Genomic DNA, 16,944 nt, shown 5'->3' with positions numbered 1-16,944 from the left:
GGCCATTGCCACAGGCCTGCTGTCCACCCTCCGCTGCCAGCCGGCCACGTTTCCGTGCGGCTGGGGGGCCATTGCCAGAGACCCGCTATCCACCCTCCGCTGCCAGCCGGCCACGTTTCCGTGCGGCTGGGGGGCCATTGCCAGAGACCCGCTATCCACCCTCCGCTCCCAGCCGGCCACGTTTCCGTGCGGCTGGGGGGCCATTGCCACAGGCCAGCCTATCCACCCTCCGCTCCCAGCCGGCCACGTCTCCGTGCGGCTGGGGGGGGCCATTGCCAGAGGCCCGCTATCCACCCTCCGTTCCCAGCCGGCCCCGTTCTCGGTTCTATCCACCTATTGCCGTTCTGGAGCCTCGCGTGTCGGCTGCAGACTCAGTCCGCGGCCGCCCTGGTCGGGTGGTGGGGGCATCAGGCACCGGGGGGTTGGGGGCCTTATGGGCAGCCGGGGAGCATGTGAGCATGCGGGGAGAGTGGAATTGTATCTCAGCAACAGTGTGAAGAGACCAGGTGTGAATTTGGAAGTGACATTATATTCGCTGCGCCACAGAATGAAGAATCTGTGGGTTACCCAGCTCTCCCCTCGTCTCCTGGGATATTATTTACATTATCTTGGATTCAAAGGGATGTCCTATTATCTCATGCCCGAAGTCAATGGGCAGGGGCAGCAGGATTAAACTCCTCGTTAACAGAGCCAGGGGCCATTGATACATCCCATTTCTCCACCAATAATAATAGTGTGATGATCGGAATACCTTGCCCCTTTAAGAGGCTTGGAACCCTGGGGGACTCCGCCTCTGGCTACGCCCCCTGGGAAACAGTACTTAAGATGAGACTCCATTTTGCGAGCACACTTCTCTTGGATGCTGCCATTGTTCACTGTTTATTAAAGCCTTTGATTACTGACCTAACTTTCGTGTCGTAATTGAGAGTGCCTCAAATAGCCACCTGGTGTAAATTTCACCTTACCTTCAACCCATTGCCTGGGACGGTGATGCAAATGGATATTCCGTAGATTTAACCCCAATTTACCCAGAATCCTCAATATCTTTACCTGACAAAACCTCTCAATCTCTGTTTGTGGAGTCAGGCTGACTCTGGGGACCTTTAAACATGGCGGGTGGGATCAAACCCATTATCGACAGATCCCGGGCGCGATTCTCCGAAATGGAGGCTAAGTGTTCGCGTCGTCGTGAACGCCGTCACGTTTTACGACAGTGCAAAACGGGCGCGGGGACGACTGATTCTGGCCCCCGCAGGGGTCCAGCACGGCGCTGGAGCGGTTCACGCCGTTCCAGCCTCCCTCCCCGGAGTCTAATGGGCGCCGCGCCCACCTGCGCATGTGCAGGGGGCTCCTTCAGCGCCTCGGCCCCGACACAACATGGCGCGGGGGGTCTGGGGCCGGAAGCGGAACTTCAGGCGGGGGGGGGGGGGGGCGGGGGGGCGGCCTGCCGATCGGTGAACCCCAATCGTGGGCCAAACCCCATCGATGACTCCCCCGGTGAAGGAGCGCCTTTCTCCACCCCACAGGCTGCCCCCCCCCCCCCCGTCCGTTGGCGCAGAGTTCGCGCCGGCAGCGACCAGGGGTGAACAGTGCCGGTGGGACTCCGCCGTTTCCACTCGGCCCATTTGGGCCGGAGACTCGGGGGCCAGGCCGCGGATAGCGGCCCGCAACTGGCACCGCGTCAAACACACCGGCGCAAATGACGGAGAATCGCACGTCGGCGTCAGGGCAGCGTGGCGCAGTTGCGGTGATTCTTCGGCCTGGCGCGGGGCTCGGAGAATCCCACCCCCCCCCCATTTTTACCAATGTGGGGAGGTGGGAAACACGGATGGAAAACCCAAACTCAGCAGCAGCAAATGAGACCCGAAAGGCGGGATTCTCTGTTTTGCCGGGATTCTCTGTTTTGCCGGGATTCTCTGTTTTGCCGGGGTTCTCTGTTTTGCCGGGATTCTCTGTTTTGCCCGGATTCTCTGTTTTGCCGGGATTCTCTGTTTTGCCGGGGTTCTCTGTTTTGCCGGGGTTCTCTGTTTTGCCCGGATTCTCTGTTTTGCCGGGGTTCTCTGTTTTGCCGGGGTTCTCTGTTTTGCCGGGATTCTCTGTTTTGCCGGGATTCTCTGTTTTGCCGGGATTCTCTGTTTTGCCGGGGTTCTCTGTTTTGCCGGGATTCTCTGTTTTGCCGGGGTTCTCTGTTTTGCCGGGATTCTCTGTTTTGCCGGGGTTCTCTGTTTTGCCGGGATTCTGTTTTGCCGGGATTCTCTGTTTTGCCGGGATTCTGTTTTGCCGGGATTCTGTTTTGCCGGGATTCTCTGTTTTGCCGGGATTCTCTGTTTTGCCGGGGTTCTCTGTTTTGCCGGGATTCTGTTTTGCCGGGATTCTGTTTTGCCGGGGTTCTCTGTTTTGCCGGGATTCTGTTTTGCCGGGATTCTCTGTTTTGCCGGGATTCTCTGTTTTGCCGGCACCCAGGGGTTTCCCGACAGCGTTGGGTTGCACAATGGGAAACCCTATTGACCAGCCGGCGTAACGGAGAGTCCTGCCGGCAGGGCGGAGAATACAGCCACATATGTGATTTCCAAGGACCTTAATCCACAATGCAGGAGTCATGAATTCCTACAGTAAATATGAACACTTGTGAAGGGTAGATAAGGCCTGTTTTAGTGCAATGATCTGCAAAAATTTACCCCCGGCACTTTCAACATGAACACAACAGGCTGAAGCTGCCAGAGTTTTAAAAAAACGTCACCTCTGTTTTGATTGAAAGGCCATCTGGTGCAGTTAGAGAAAACCTTGACCAACTTTTTGTGAGGGCCACGAAGAATCCAGCACGCGTTTGTAGAGTCAAACGGAAAGTAACTTTATTTACAACAATATGTACACAGCAGCAGAAGCCCACCACTGCTTCCGTCTCTAGCCAGTACCACACTGACCAGCTCTATTTATACAGCTGCAACTACCAGCTATTGGGCCATCTCGCACAGTGGTTCTTACTCAACGTACCGTTCAGAGTTCTGAGCGTGAGTTCAAAGTTCACCACGGTAGCTAGTAGAATTTAAATTCAATTAATTAAATAAAATCTGGATTCAGAAACTCCTCTCAGTCACGGTGACCATGAAAGGACTGAAATGTTGTAAAGACTAATCTGGTTCACTGCTGTCTTCGGGAAGGGAATCTGCCGTCCTTACCCGATCTGGCCTACACGTGACTCCAGTCCCACAGCAACGTGGCTGATTGTGAACCTGCCTCGGGAATGGCCAAGCGAGGCCTTCAGCTGTATCCAGGAAGGTGATTCACTGTCACCGTCTCAAGGGCAATTAGGGATGGGCAATAAATGCTGGTCTCAATGCTCCTGAACAAAGAATGAATGAAGAGAAAGTTATTGGGTTTTCACAGTAACTTCATCTCCGTGTTAATGTGAGCCTGCTTGTGACTGTAATAAAGATTATTATTGTATGAAACAATGTGTGTCTTTTTAAAGATTTTGTATTGACGTTGTGTTTGTGGTTTTCAAGGATATATCCGGAAAACGGAGATGTGATTAATTTTGCCTCGTGGTTCGGATTCGCATTCCCCCAAATGCTGATCGTTTTTGTTCTCTGCTGGCTGTGGCTGCAGGTTTTATTCCTGGGAGTCAAGTAAGTGGACACTGAAGTGTTTAATGCTGCTGTGGCTCTGAGGGTGAATCAGCCCGACATAGCCAGTTACAGAAATGTATAAGTAAATTGCAACAACAACTTGCATTTATATCACACCCAGAATGTTGGATCACATCCCAAGATGCTTCACTGCAGTGATTATCAAACAGAATTTTGCTCCAAGCCCTCTTAGGGGAAATACGTTAGGACATGTGACCAAAAGTTTGGTTATAGAGGCGGAGTTTATGAAGTTCCTGTAAAGGACTAGAGTGAGGGGGGGGGGTAGAGTGTGGAAATTCCAGAGTTTAGGGTTAAACACAAAGCAGGGTGGAATGCACAGCGTAGTGATTATAGTCGGGGCCTTGGGCAAGAGGTCAGGGTTAGAGCAGCTCAGAGATCTGTGTGGGAGGTAGAGGTGAAGGATATAGAGGTGACGACACAATGGTATGAAGGAAGCACATTCCAGCAGCACCTACTACAGCTGCCCCCTCAGGCAGCAACTTGGGAAGTGATCCACATTTATTCCCACCACATTCAAAGCAAGAGGACCATCAAATCCCAGCCTGAGAGAGATCTCCCATCCCTTCTGCAAAGATCCTGGGAAAATCTCCCATTGTACCATTGATGCACTATCAATTACGACGAGACGAGAGTAGAGAGTAATCGAGGCTTTATTAAGCAAAGATGTGTTGCCTCCCGCAGCTGCTGCTGAAATGGCTACAGCTCGGTAAACACACACATTTATACTCCGCCTACTGGGCGGAGCCAGCAGGCAGGGATCTACCCCGTACCTGTAGTACAGGAGCCTTACCGTATTACATCTCGTATGTGATATATACAACAGTGGTGACTACCACAGTACCATGGCCAGAAATCCTGGAAACAGCAGGAATGACCCGTTTGCAACATTTTCCTGGGAAATAAACCATCCAATGGGAGGCCCTGAAACTATCAATGAAATGAAAGATGCCAACATGAGGTTTTAGGGACAGGGTTTCCGGCCTCATGGTGGGAATGGACTGAACACAAAGTTCCGTCTTCAGACTAGCTAAATGAGACAAAGTCAGAAAACATTTATTCAGATTCCCGGGAAATTAAAGCTTCTAATCCCGGGCTGTACCTGTCCTGGGAGTGTTTGATGGGGACAGTGTAGAGGGAGCTTTACTCTGTATCTAACCCCGTGCTGTACCTGTCCTGGGAGTGTTTGATGGGGACAGTGTAGAGGGAGCTTTACTCTGTATCTAACCCCGTGCTGTACCTGTCCTGGGAGTGTTTGATGGGGACAGTGTAGAGGGAGCTTTACTCTGTATGTAGCCCCATGCTGTACCTGTCCTGGGAGTGTTTGATGGGGACAGTGTAGAGGGAGCTTTACTCTGTATCTAACCCCATGCTGTACCTGTCCTGGGAGTGTTTGATGGGGACAGTGTAGAGGGAGCTTTACTCTGTATCTAACCCCGTGCTGTACCTGTCCTGGGAGTGTTTGATGGGGACAGTGTAGAGGGAGCTTTACTCTGTATCTAACCCCATGCTGTACCTGTCCTGGGAGTGTTTGATGGGGACAGTGTAGAGGGAGCTTTACTCTGTATCTAACCCTGTGCTGTACCTGTCCTGGGAGTGTTTGATGGGGACAGTGTAGAGGGAGCTTTACTCTGTATCTAACCCCGTGCTGTACCTGTCCTGGGAGTGTTTGATGGGGACAGTGTAGAGGGAGCTTTACTCTGTATCTAACCCCATGCTGTACCTGTCCTGGGACTGTTTGAGGGGGACAGTGTGGAGGGAGCTTTACTCTGTATCTAACCCCATGCTGTACCTGTCCTGGGAGTGTTCGATGGGGACAGTGTAGAGGGAACTTTACTCTGTATCTAACCCCGTGCTGTACCTGTCCTGGGAGTGTTTGATGGGGACAGTGTAGAGGGAGCTTTACTCTGTATCTAACCCCATGCTGCACCTGTCCTGGGAGTGTTTGATGGGGACAGTGTAGAGGGAGCTTTACTCTGTATCTAACCCTGTGCTGTACCTGTCCTGGGAGGGTTTGATGGGGACAGTGTAGAGGGAGCTTTACTCTGTATCTAACCCCGTGCTGTACCTGTCCTGGGAGTCTTTGATGGGGACAGTGTAGAGGGAGCTTTACTCTGTATCTAACCCCATGCTGTACCTGTCCTGGGACTGTTTGAGGGGGACAGTGTAGAGGGAGCTTTACTCTGTATCTAACCCCGTGCTGTACCTGTGCTGGGAGTGTTTGATGGGGACAGTGTAGAGGGAGCTTTACTCTGTATCTAACCCCGTGCTGTACCTGTCCTGGGACTGTTTGATGGGGACACTGTAGAGGAAGCTTTGCTCTGTATCTAACCCCGTGCTGTACCTGTCCTGGGAGTGTTTGATGAGGACAGTGTAGAGGGAGCTTTACTCTGTATCTAACCCCGTGCTGTACCTGACCTGGGAGTGTTTGATGGGGACAGTGTAGAGGGAGCTTTACTCTGTATCTAACCCCGTGCTGTACCTGTCCTGGGAGTATTTGATGGGGACAGTGTAGAGGGAGCTTTACTCTGTATCTAACCCCGTGCTGTACCTGTCCTGGGAGTGTTTGATGGGGACAGTGTAGAGGGAGCTTTACTCTGTATCTAACCCCGTGCTGTACCTGTCCTGGGAGTGTTTGATGGGGACAGTGTAGAGGGAACTTTACTCTGTATCTAACCCCGTGCTGTACCTGTCCTGGGAGTGTTTGATGGGGACAGTGTAGAGGGAGCTTTACTCTGTATCTAACCCCGTGCTGTACCTGTCCTGGGAGTGTTTGATGGGGACAGTGTAGAGGGAGCTTTACTCTGTATCTAACCCCGTGCTGTACCTGTCCTGGGAGTGTTTGATGGGGACAGTGTAGAGGGAGCTTTACTCTGTATCTAACCCCATGCTGTACCTGTCCTGGGAGTGTTTGATGGGGACAGTGTAGAGGGAGCTTTACTCTGTATCTAACCCTGTGCTGTACCTGTCCTGGGAGTGTTTGATGGGGACAGTGTAGAGGGAGCTTTACTCTGTATCTAACCCCGTGCTGTACCTGTCCTGGGAGTGTTTGATGGGGACAGTGTAGAGGGAGCTTTACTCTGTATCTAACCCCATGCTGTACCTGTCCTGGGACTGTTTGAGGGGGACAGTGTGGAGGGAGCTTTACTCTGTATCTAACCCCATGCTGTACCTGTCCTGGGAGTGTTTGATGGGGACAGTGTAGAGGGAGCTTTACTCTGTATGTAGCCCCGTGCTGTACCTGTCCTGGGAGTGTTTGATGGGGACAGTGTAGAGGGAGCTTTACTCTGTATGTAGCCCCGTGCTGTACCTGTCCTGGGAGTGTTTGATGGGGACAGTGGAGAGGGAGCTTTACTCTGTATCTAACCCCGGGCTGTACCTGTCCTGGGAGTGTTTGATGGGGACAGTGTAGAGGGAGCTTTACTCTGTATCTAACCCCGTGCTGTACCTGTCCTGGGAGTGTTTGATGGGGACAGTGTAGAGGGAGCTTTACTCTGTATCTAACCCCATGCTGTACCTGTCCTGGGAGTGTTTGATGGGGACAGTGTAGAGGGAGCTTTACTCTGTATCTAACCCTGTGCTGTATCTGTCCTGGGCGTGTTTGATGGGGACAGTGTAGAGGGAGCTTTACTCTGTATCTAACCCCGTGCTGTACCTGTCCTGGGAGTGTTTGATGGGGACAGTGTAGAGGGAGCTTTACTCTGTATCTAACCCCATGCTGTACCTGTCCTGGGACTGTTTGAGGGGGACAGTGTGGAGGGAGCTTTACTCTGTATCTAACCCCATGCTGTACCTGTCCTGGGAGTGTTTGATGGGGACAGTGTAGAGGGAACTTTACTCTGTATCTAACCCCGTGCTGTACCTGTCCTGGGAGTGTTTGATGGGGACAGTGTAGAGGGAGCTTTACTCTGTATCTAACCCCATGCTGTACCTGTCCTGGGAGTGTTTGATGGGGACAGTGTAGAGGGAGCTTTACTCTGTATCTAACCCTGTGCTGTACCTGTCCTGGGAGGGTTTGATGGGGACAGTGTAGAGGGAGCTTTACTCTGTATCTAACCCCGTGCTGTACCTGTCCTGGGAGTCTTTGATGGGGACAGTGTAGAGGGAGCTTTACTCTGTATCTAACCCCATGCTGTACCTGTCCTGGGACTGTTTGAGGGGGACAGTGTAGAGGGAGCTTTACTCTGTATCTAACCCCGTGCTGTACCTGTCCTGGGAGTGTTTGATGGGGACAGTGTAGAGGGAGCTTTACTCTGTATCTAGCCCCGTGCTGCACCTGTGCTGGGAGTGTTTGATGGGGACAGTGTAGAGGGAGCTTTACTCTGTATCTAACCCCGTGCTGTACCTGTCCTGGGACTGTTTGATGGGGACACTGTAGAGGAAGCTTTGCTCTGTATCTAACCCCGTGCTGTACCTGTCCTGGGAGTGTTTGATGAGGACAGTGTAGAGGGAGCTTTACTCTGTATCTAACCCCGTGCTGTACCTGACCTGGGAGTGTTTGATGGGGACAGTGTAGAGGGAGCTTTACTCTGTATCTAACCCCGTGCTGTACCTGTCCTGGGAGTATTTGATGGGGACAGTGTAGAGGGAGCTTTACTCTGTATCTAACCCCGTGCTGTACCTGTCCTGGGAGTGTTTGATGGGGACAGTGTAGAGGGAGCTTTACTCTGTATCTAACCCCGTGCTGTACCTGTCCTGGGAGTGTTTGATGGGGACAGTGTAGAGGGAGCTTTAGTCTGTATCTAACCCCGTGCTGTACCTGTCCTGGGAGTTAAAGACGGACAGGAGCTGGTGTCTCCACAGGCTGTGTCTCTTCCAGCTGCCCTGACAACCACGAGGATCTCCTTGAGAATCCTCAAGGAAATCTTTGGGTCCCTCCGGCTGTGATTCCCTCCTTCACACACAGGCCTTTGATAACAGGCCTCTCCAACACCCTGGGAATATTGAGAATGAGGGCTCTCCGAGGGAATCTAATGCTGCCGAGAGATTTTTAAGGGTGAGGAGATCAGATCCATCAGATTGCGGTCTGAGTAATGAGTATGATGTCTGTACAAGTGGCACATTTACGATCCGCGGCCTGACGTCCATGAACAGGCCGCCATCCTTCCCCATAGAGATTTAGAAACCAATAATGTCAATGGGATGGAACTGATAAAATGATTTTGTTTTGAATCAGTTTTCGGCAGATGTGGGGATGGGGAATTCCCCGCTCCTCGAAGGAGAAGAGAGCTTACAGTGTCATTCAGAAAGAATACAGCAAGCTGGGGTCCATGAGCTTTGCTGAGAAAGCTGTCCTCATCCTGTTCGTCTCATTGGTGGTCCTGTGGTTCACTCGAGAACCTGGCTTTGTCCCAGGTTGGGGAAATGTCCTTTTCAACAAAGGTGGCAAAAAGTGAGTATTGAAGACAGTGCAACAGAACCCAAGGTTGGATTGTAAACAGGTAACCACATCTTCACTGTGTTTGCAGCGTGAATTTCTATCGCACCTTTCCCCAACTTAGAAAGTGCAGTCACTGTTCAAATTTGCAAACAGGGCAGCCTATTTGTACACAGCAAGATCCCATAAACAGCAACACTATAATGACCCAGACAATCTGCTTTAAGTGCGTTGTCCACGGATAAATACTGACCTGAGACACTGGACAGAATTCCCCTTCCTCTTCTTCCAAGAGTGGCCATTGGATCTTTTACTTTCAGTTACCAGGTCAGACAGAGAAAATAGTTTAACATCTTGTTCAAAAGACGGCACCTCCGACAGTGCGTCACTCCCTCAGTACTAACCCTCTGACAGTGCGGCACTCCCTCAGTACTGACCCTCTGACAGTGCAGCACTCCCTCAGTACTGACCCTCTGACAGTGCGGCACTCCCTCAGTACTGACCCTCTGACAGTGCAGCACTCCCTCAGTACTGACCCTCTGACAGTGCAGCACTCCCTCAGTACTGACCCTTTGACAGTGCGGCACTCCCTCAGTACTGACCTTCTGACAGTGCAGCACTCCCTCAGTACTGACCCTCTACCAGTGCAGCATTCCCTCAGTACTGACCCTCTGACAGTGCAGCACTCCCTCAGTACTGACCCTCTGACAGTGCGGCACTCCCTCAGTACTGACCCTCTGACAGTGCGGCACTCCCTCAGTACTGATCCTCTGACAGTGCAGCACTCCCTCAGTACTGATCCTCTGACAGTGCGGCACACCCTCAGTACTGACCCTCTGACAGTGTGGCCCTCCCTCAGTACTGACCCTCTGACAGTGCGGCACTCCCTCAGTACTGACCCTCTGACAGTGTGGCGCTCCCTCAGTACTGACCCTCTGACAGTGCAGCACTCCCTCAGTACTGGCGCTCTGACAGTGCAGCTCTCCCTCAGTACTGACCCTCTGACAGTGCGGCACTCCCTCAGTACTGACCCTCTGACAGTGCGGCACTCCCTCAGTACTGACCCTCTGACAGTGCGGCACTCCCTCAGTACTGACCCTCTGACAGTGCGGCACTCCCTCAGTACTGACCCTCTGACATTGCGGCACTCTCTCAGTACTGACCCTCTGACAGTGCGGCACTCCCTCAGTACTGACCGTCTGACAGTGCGGCACTCCCTCAGTACTGACCCTCTGACAGTGCGGCACTCCCTCAGTACTGACCCTCTGACAGTGCGGCACTCCCTCAGTACTGACCCTCTGACAGTGCGGCACTCCCTCAGTACTGACCCTCTGACAGTGCGGCACTCCCTCAGTACTGACCCTCTGACAGTGCGGCACTCCCTCAGCACTGACCCTCTGACAGTGCAGCATTCCCTCAGCACTGACCCTCTGACAGTGCAGCATTCCCTCAGTACTGACCCTCTGACAGTGCGGCACTCCCTCAGTACTGACCCTCTGACATTGCGGCACTCCCTCAGTACTGACCGTCTGACAGTGCGGCACTCCCTCAGTACTGACCCTCTGACAGTGCAGCACTCCCTCAGTACTGACCGTCTGACAGTGCTGCACTCCCTCAGTACTGACCCTCTGACAGTGCGGCACTCCCTCAGCACTGACCCTCTGACAGTGCGGCACTCCCTCAGCACTGACCCTGTGACAGTGCAGCATTCCCTCAGCACTGACCCTCTGACAGTGCAGCGCTCCCTCAGTACTGACCCTCTGACAGTGCGGCGCTCCCTCAGTACTGACCCTCTGACAGTGCGGCGCTCCCTCAGTACTGACCCTCTGACAGTGCAGCGCTCCCTCAGTACTGACCCTCTGACAGTGCAGCACTCCCTCAGTACTGACCCTCTGACATTGCAGCGCTCCCTCAGTACTGACCCTCTGACATTGCAGCGCTCCCTCAGTACTGACCCTCTGACAGCGCAGCGCTCCCTCAGTACTGACCCTCTGACAGTGTGGCGCTCCCTCAGTACTGACCCTCTGACAGTGCGGCACTTCCTCAGTACTGACCCTCTGACAGTGCGGCACTCACTCAGTACTGACCCTCTGACAGTGCGGCACTCCCTCAGTACTGACCCTCTGACAGTGCGGCACTCCCTCAGTACTGACCCTCTGACAGTGCGGCACTCCCTCAGTACTGACCCTCTGACAGTGCGGCCCTCCCTCAGTACTGACCCTCTGACAGTGTGGCCCTCCCTCAGTACTGACCCTCTGACAGTGCGACACTCCCTCAGTACTGACCCTCTGACAGTGTGGCGCTCCCTCAGTACTGACCCTCTGACAGTGCAGCACTCCCTGAGTACTGACCCTCTGACAGTGCAGCACTCCCTCAGTACTGACCCTCTGACAGTGCGGCACTCCCTCAGTACTGACCCTCTGACAGTGCGGCACTCCCTCAGTACTGACCCTCTGACAGTGCGGCACTCCCTCAGTACTGACTCTCTGACAGTTCGGCACTCCCTCAGTACTGACCCTCTGACAGTGCAGCACTCCCTCAATACTGACCGTCTGACAGTGCAGCACTCCCTCAGTACTGAATCTCTGACAGTGTGGCCCTCCCTCATTACTGACCCTCTGACAGTGTGGCGCTCCCTCAGTACTGACCCTCTCACAGTGCAGCACTCCCTCAGTACTGACCCTCTGACAGTGCGGCACTCCCTCAGTACTGACCCTCTGACAGTGCGACACTCCCTCAGTACTGACCCTCTGACAGTGTGGCGCTCCCTCAGTACTGACCCTCTCACAGTGCAGCACTCCCTCAGTACTGACCCTCTGACAGTGCGGCACTCCCTCAGCACTGACCCTCTGACAGTGCGGCACTCCCTCAGCACTGACCCTGTGACAGTGCAGCATTCCCTCAGCACTGACCCTCTGACAGTGCAGCGCTCCCTCAGTACTGACCCTCTGACAGTGCGGCGCTGCCTCAGTACTGACCCTCTGACAGTGCGGCGCTCCCTCAGTACTGACCCTCTGACAGTGCGGCGCTCCCTCAGTACTGACCCTCTGACAGTGCAGCGCTCCCTCAGTACTGACCCTCTGACATTGCAGCGCTCCCTCAGTACTGACCCTCTGACAGTGCGGCGCTCCCTCAGTACTGACCCTCTGACAGTGCGGCGCTCCCTCAGTACTGACCCTCTGACAGTGTGGCGCTCCCTCAGTACTGACCCTCTGACAGTGCAGCACTCCCTCAGTACTGACCCTCTGACAGTGCGGCACTCCCTCAGTACTGACCCTCTGACAGTGCGGCACTCCCTCAGTACTGACCCTCTGACAGTGCGGCACGCCCTCAGTACTGACCCTCTGACAGTGCGGCACTCCCTCAGTACTGACCCTCTGACAGTGCGGCACTCCCTCAGTACTGACCCTCTGACAGTGCGGCACTCCCTCAGTACTGACCCTCTGACAGTGCAGCTCTCCCTCAGTGCTGACCCTCTGACAGTGCAGCACTCCCTCAGTACTGACCCTCTGACAGTGCTGCACTCCCTCAGTACTGACCCTCTGACAGTGCGGCACTCCCTCAGTACTGACCCTCTGACAGTGCGGCACTCCCTCAATACTGACCCTCTGACAGTGCGGCACTCCCTCAATACTGACCCTCTGACAGTGCAGCGAGAAGCCTCTCAAGGACAATAATCCCAAAGGAATTTATTTTGTGCCCCAAACCAGGATACCGAAAAAACCTGGAAATGTACAGAACCCATCGGTGAGACTTGAGAACCCGAGAGTTGTAGCAGCCTCTGGGTCAGCACAGTAGCACAGTGGTTAGCACTGTTGCTTCACAGCGCCAGGGTCCCAGGTTCAATTCCCGTCTTGGGTCACTGTCTGTGTGGAGTCTGCACATCCTCCCCGTGTGTGTGTGGGTTTCCTCCGGGTGCTCCGGTTTCATCCCACAGTCCAAAGATGTGCCGGTTAGGTGGATTGGGGCAGCAGGGTGGCGCAGTGGTTAGCACTGCAGCCTCACGGCGCCGAGGTCCCAGGTTCGATCCCGGCTCTGGGTCACTGTCCATGTGGAGTTTCCACGTTCTCCCCGTGTTTGCGTGGGTTTCGCCCCCACAACCCAAAGATGTGCAGGCTAGGTGGATTGGCCATGCTAAATTGCCCCTTAATTAGAAAAAATAAATTGGGTACCCTAAATTTAGAAAAAAAGGTTAGGTGGATTGGCCACGCTAAGTTGCCCTTAGGTTAGACGGGGTTGCTGTGTTATGGGGATAGGGCGGAGGTGTGGGCTTAAGTAGGGTGATCTTTCCAAGGGCCGGTGCAGACTCCTGAATGGCATCCTGCACTGTAAACTCTAGGATTCTATGCTTCAGAGGAGTTTCTGGGAGACACACAGCCCATTGTTTAACAGGGAAACCCAGCCAAGAACAGATTTGGAGAACAAAGCTGAAACCAACCTGTTGCTGGGGTTACCATCAGTTCTCTGCACTTGTTCTCAGTATGGGTTGAGAGAGTACATTGAGTGACAACATCGAGCACACTGCAGTCAGGTGTAACATGGATTCAATTCAGGATAAACCATCCGGATGCCGTGCTGGAGGTGTTTCCAAACCTCAGCTAAAACTTAGAAACATGCACAATTCCCAGAGGGATCGTCTCCCATCCTGGGGTTGGAATTCTGATTGGTGAAAATGAAGGAGGGCAGTGTCAGAGTTGATGCTCCTGTTGGGGCTGGGATTTAACGTTCCCCCTTTCCTCCATCCACCCCTCCCCTCCATTCTCCACCTTCCCTCAATCTTCCCTCCACCTCCCCTCCACTCTCCACCTTCCCACAATCTTCCCTCCACTTCCCCTCCATTCTCCACCTTCCCTCAATCTTCCCTCCACTTCCCCTCCATTCTCCACCTTCCCTCAATCTTCCCTCCACTTCCCCTCCATTCTCCACCTTCCCTCAATCTTCCCTCCACTTCCCCTCCATTCTCCACCTTCCCTCAATCTTCCCTCCACTTCCCCTCCACTCTCCACCTCCTCTCAATCTTCCCTCCACTTCCCCTCCACTCTCCACTTTCCCTCAATCTTCCCTCCACTTCCCCTCCATTCTCCACCTTCCCTCAATCTTCCCTCCACCTCCCCTCCATTCTCCACCTTCCCTCAATCTTCCCTCCATTCTCCACCTTCCCTCAATCTTCCCTCCACTTCCCCTCCATTCTCCACCTTCCCTCAATCTTCCCTCCACTTCCCCTCCATTCTCCACCTTCTCTCAATCTTCCCTCCACTTCCCCTCCACTCTCCACCTTCCCTCAATCTTCCCTCCACCTCCCCTCCACTCTCCACCTCCTCTCAATCTTCCCTCCACTTCCCCTCCACTCTCCACCTTCCCTCAATCTTCCCTCCACTTCCCCTCCATTCTCCACCTTCCCTCAATCTTCCCTCCACTTTCCCTCCATTCTCCACCTTCCCTCAATCTTCCCTCCACTTCCCCTCCACTCTCCACCTTCCCTCAATCTTCCCTCCACCTCCCCTCCACTCTCCACCTCCTTTCAATCTTCCCTCCACTTCCCCTCCATTCTCCACCTTCCCTCAATCTTCCCTCCACCTCCCCTCCATTCTCCACCTTCCCTCAATCTTCCCTCCACTTCCCCTCCACTCTCCACCTTCCCTCAATCTTCCCTCCACCTCCACTCCACTCTCCACCTTCCCTCAATCTTCCCTCCACTTTCCCTCCATTCTCCACCTTCCCTCAATCTTCCCTCCACTTTCCCTCCATTCTCCACCTTCCCTCAATCTTCCCTCCACCTCCCCTCCGCTCTCCACCTTCCCTCAATCTTCCCTCCACCTCCCCTCCATTCTCCACCTTCCCTCAATCTTCCCTCCACTTCCCCTCCATTCTCCACCTTCTCTCAATCTTCCCTCCACTTCCCCTCCACTCTCCACCTTCCCTCAATCTTCCCTCCACCTCCCCTCCACTCTCCACCTCCTCTCAATCTTCCCTCCACTTCCCCTCCACTCTCCACCTTCCCTCAATCTTCCCTCCACCTCCCCTCCATTCTCCACCTTCCCTCAATCTTCCCTCCACTTCCCCTCCACTCTCCACCTTCCCTCAATCTTCCCTCCACCTCCACTCCACTCTCCACCTTCCCTCAATCTTCCCTCCACTTTCCCTCCATTCTCCACCTTCCCTCAATCTTCCCTCCACTTTCCCTCCATTCTCCACCTTCCCTCAATCTTCCCTCCACTTTCCCTCCATTCTCCACCTTCCCTCAATCTTCCCTCCACTTTCCCTCCATTCTCCACCTTTCCTCAATCTTCCCTCCACCTCCCCTCCGCTCTCCACCTTCCCTCAATCTTCCCTCCACCTCCCCTCCACTCTCCACCTTCCCTCAATCTTCCCTCCACCTCCCCTCCACTCTCCACCTTCCCTCAATCTTACCTCCACTTTCCCTCCATTCTCCACCTTCCCTCAATCTTCCCTCCACCTCCCCTCCACTCTCCACCTCCTCACAATCTTCCCTCCACCTCCCCTCCGCTCTCCACCTTCCCTCAATCTTCCCTCCACCTCCCCTCCACTCTCCACCTTCCCTCAATCTTACCTCCACTTTCCCTCCATTCTCCACCTTCCCTCAATCTTCCCTCCACCTCCCCTCCACTCTCCACCTTCCCTCAATCTTACCTCCACCTCCACTCCATTCTCCACCTTCCCTCAATCTTCCCTCCACCTTAGACCGGCTGAGGCTATTCATGAACCTTCTCAACCTCGCCTGAGGTGTGGTGACCCTCAGGTGAAATCACCACCAGTCAGCTCCCCCCCTCAAAGGGGGAAAGCAGTCGATGGCCGTCTGCGACTGTGGCAACCTATCAGATGAAGGATCAGAGGTAGGCTTAATATTCCTCAGCTCCACTTTCCCGCCTTGTCACCATCAACCTTGATTTCCTTACTCATTAAAATCCCCTCTATCTCAGCCTTGAACGTCCCGGCCCCTACAGCTCTCTGCGGTAAAGAATTCCACGGATTCACTCCCCTCGGAGAGAAGAAATTCCTCCTCATCTCTGTCTGAAATGGGCGACTCCCTCACTCTGAGATGCTGCCCTCTGGTCCTAGACTCTCCCACACGGGGAAACAACCTCTCAGCATCGACCCTGTCAATCCCCCTGAGAATCCGATATGTCTCAATAACATTCTTCTAAACTCCAATCAGTATAGTTTTAGCAGGACTTACGGGCAGCACGGTAGCATGATGGTTAGCGTAAATGCTTCACAGCTCCAGGGTCCCAGGTTCGATTCCTGGTTGGGTCACTGTCTGTGCGGAGTCTGCACGTCCTCCCCGTGTGTGCGTGGGTTTCCTCCGGGTGCTCCGGTTTCCTCCCACAGTCCAAAGATGTGCGGGTTAGGTGGATTGGCCATGATAAATTGGCCGTAGTGTCCTTAAAAAGTAAGGTTAAGGGGGGGTTGTTGGGTTACGGGTATAGGGTGGATACGTGGGTTTGAGTAGGGTGATCATTGCTCGGCACAACATCGAGGGCCGAAGGGCCTGTTCTGTGCTGTACTGTTCTATGTTCCCTATTTTTATACTCCATTTTCTTTGGGAAAAAAGACTAACATTCCATTTGCTTTCCCCTTTATCTACCCTCCTGCTACGACCTCACAAAGTTTTAATAAATTTGTCGGGTATGATTTCCCCTTCATGAAGACTCTGCTTCTTTATATTGTGTTCATCTGAACACTCTGCCATGACATCATTTACGCCCCAACTTAACCCTCCAACTACCCACCATCCACAACACTCCCACCACCCTCAGCCCTCCCTCAAACTTGCCTCTGACTTTTACAAATGGCAACTGGTGCTCGATCCAAAGCTAAATCTAAGATGAACAGATTTCTGTTCACCAAAACGATCAAAGGCACGAGGAAAAGGCGCCTATGCGGAGTCAGATCACAGAT

General features: G+C 53.6%; 1 protein-coding gene across 1 annotated transcript in view; it reads left to right on the top strand.

The window, feature by feature from the left end:
• The window catches only part of LOC119974354 (solute carrier family 13 member 2-like), a 54,459-nt gene that overhangs the window by 27,234 nt on the left and 10,281 nt on the right, over positions 1 to 16,944 (top strand). The window contains exons 5-6 of the mRNA XM_038813125.1: positions 3,507 to 3,629; positions 8,824 to 9,039. Of these exons, the coding sequence (XP_038669053.1) occupies positions 3,507 to 3,629; positions 8,824 to 9,039 (339 nt within the window). The remainder of the gene's footprint in view (positions 1 to 3,506; positions 3,630 to 8,823; positions 9,040 to 16,944) is intronic.

The sequence above is a fragment of the Scyliorhinus canicula genome, chromosome 12 (assembly GCF_902713615.1).
Source record: "Scyliorhinus canicula chromosome 12, sScyCan1.1, whole genome shotgun sequence".
Lineage (NCBI taxonomy): Eukaryota > Metazoa > Chordata > Chondrichthyes > Carcharhiniformes > Scyliorhinidae > Scyliorhinus > Scyliorhinus canicula.
The sequence above is the reverse complement of the archived record's forward strand: the minus strand, read 5'-3'. Positions and strand labels throughout refer to the sequence as shown.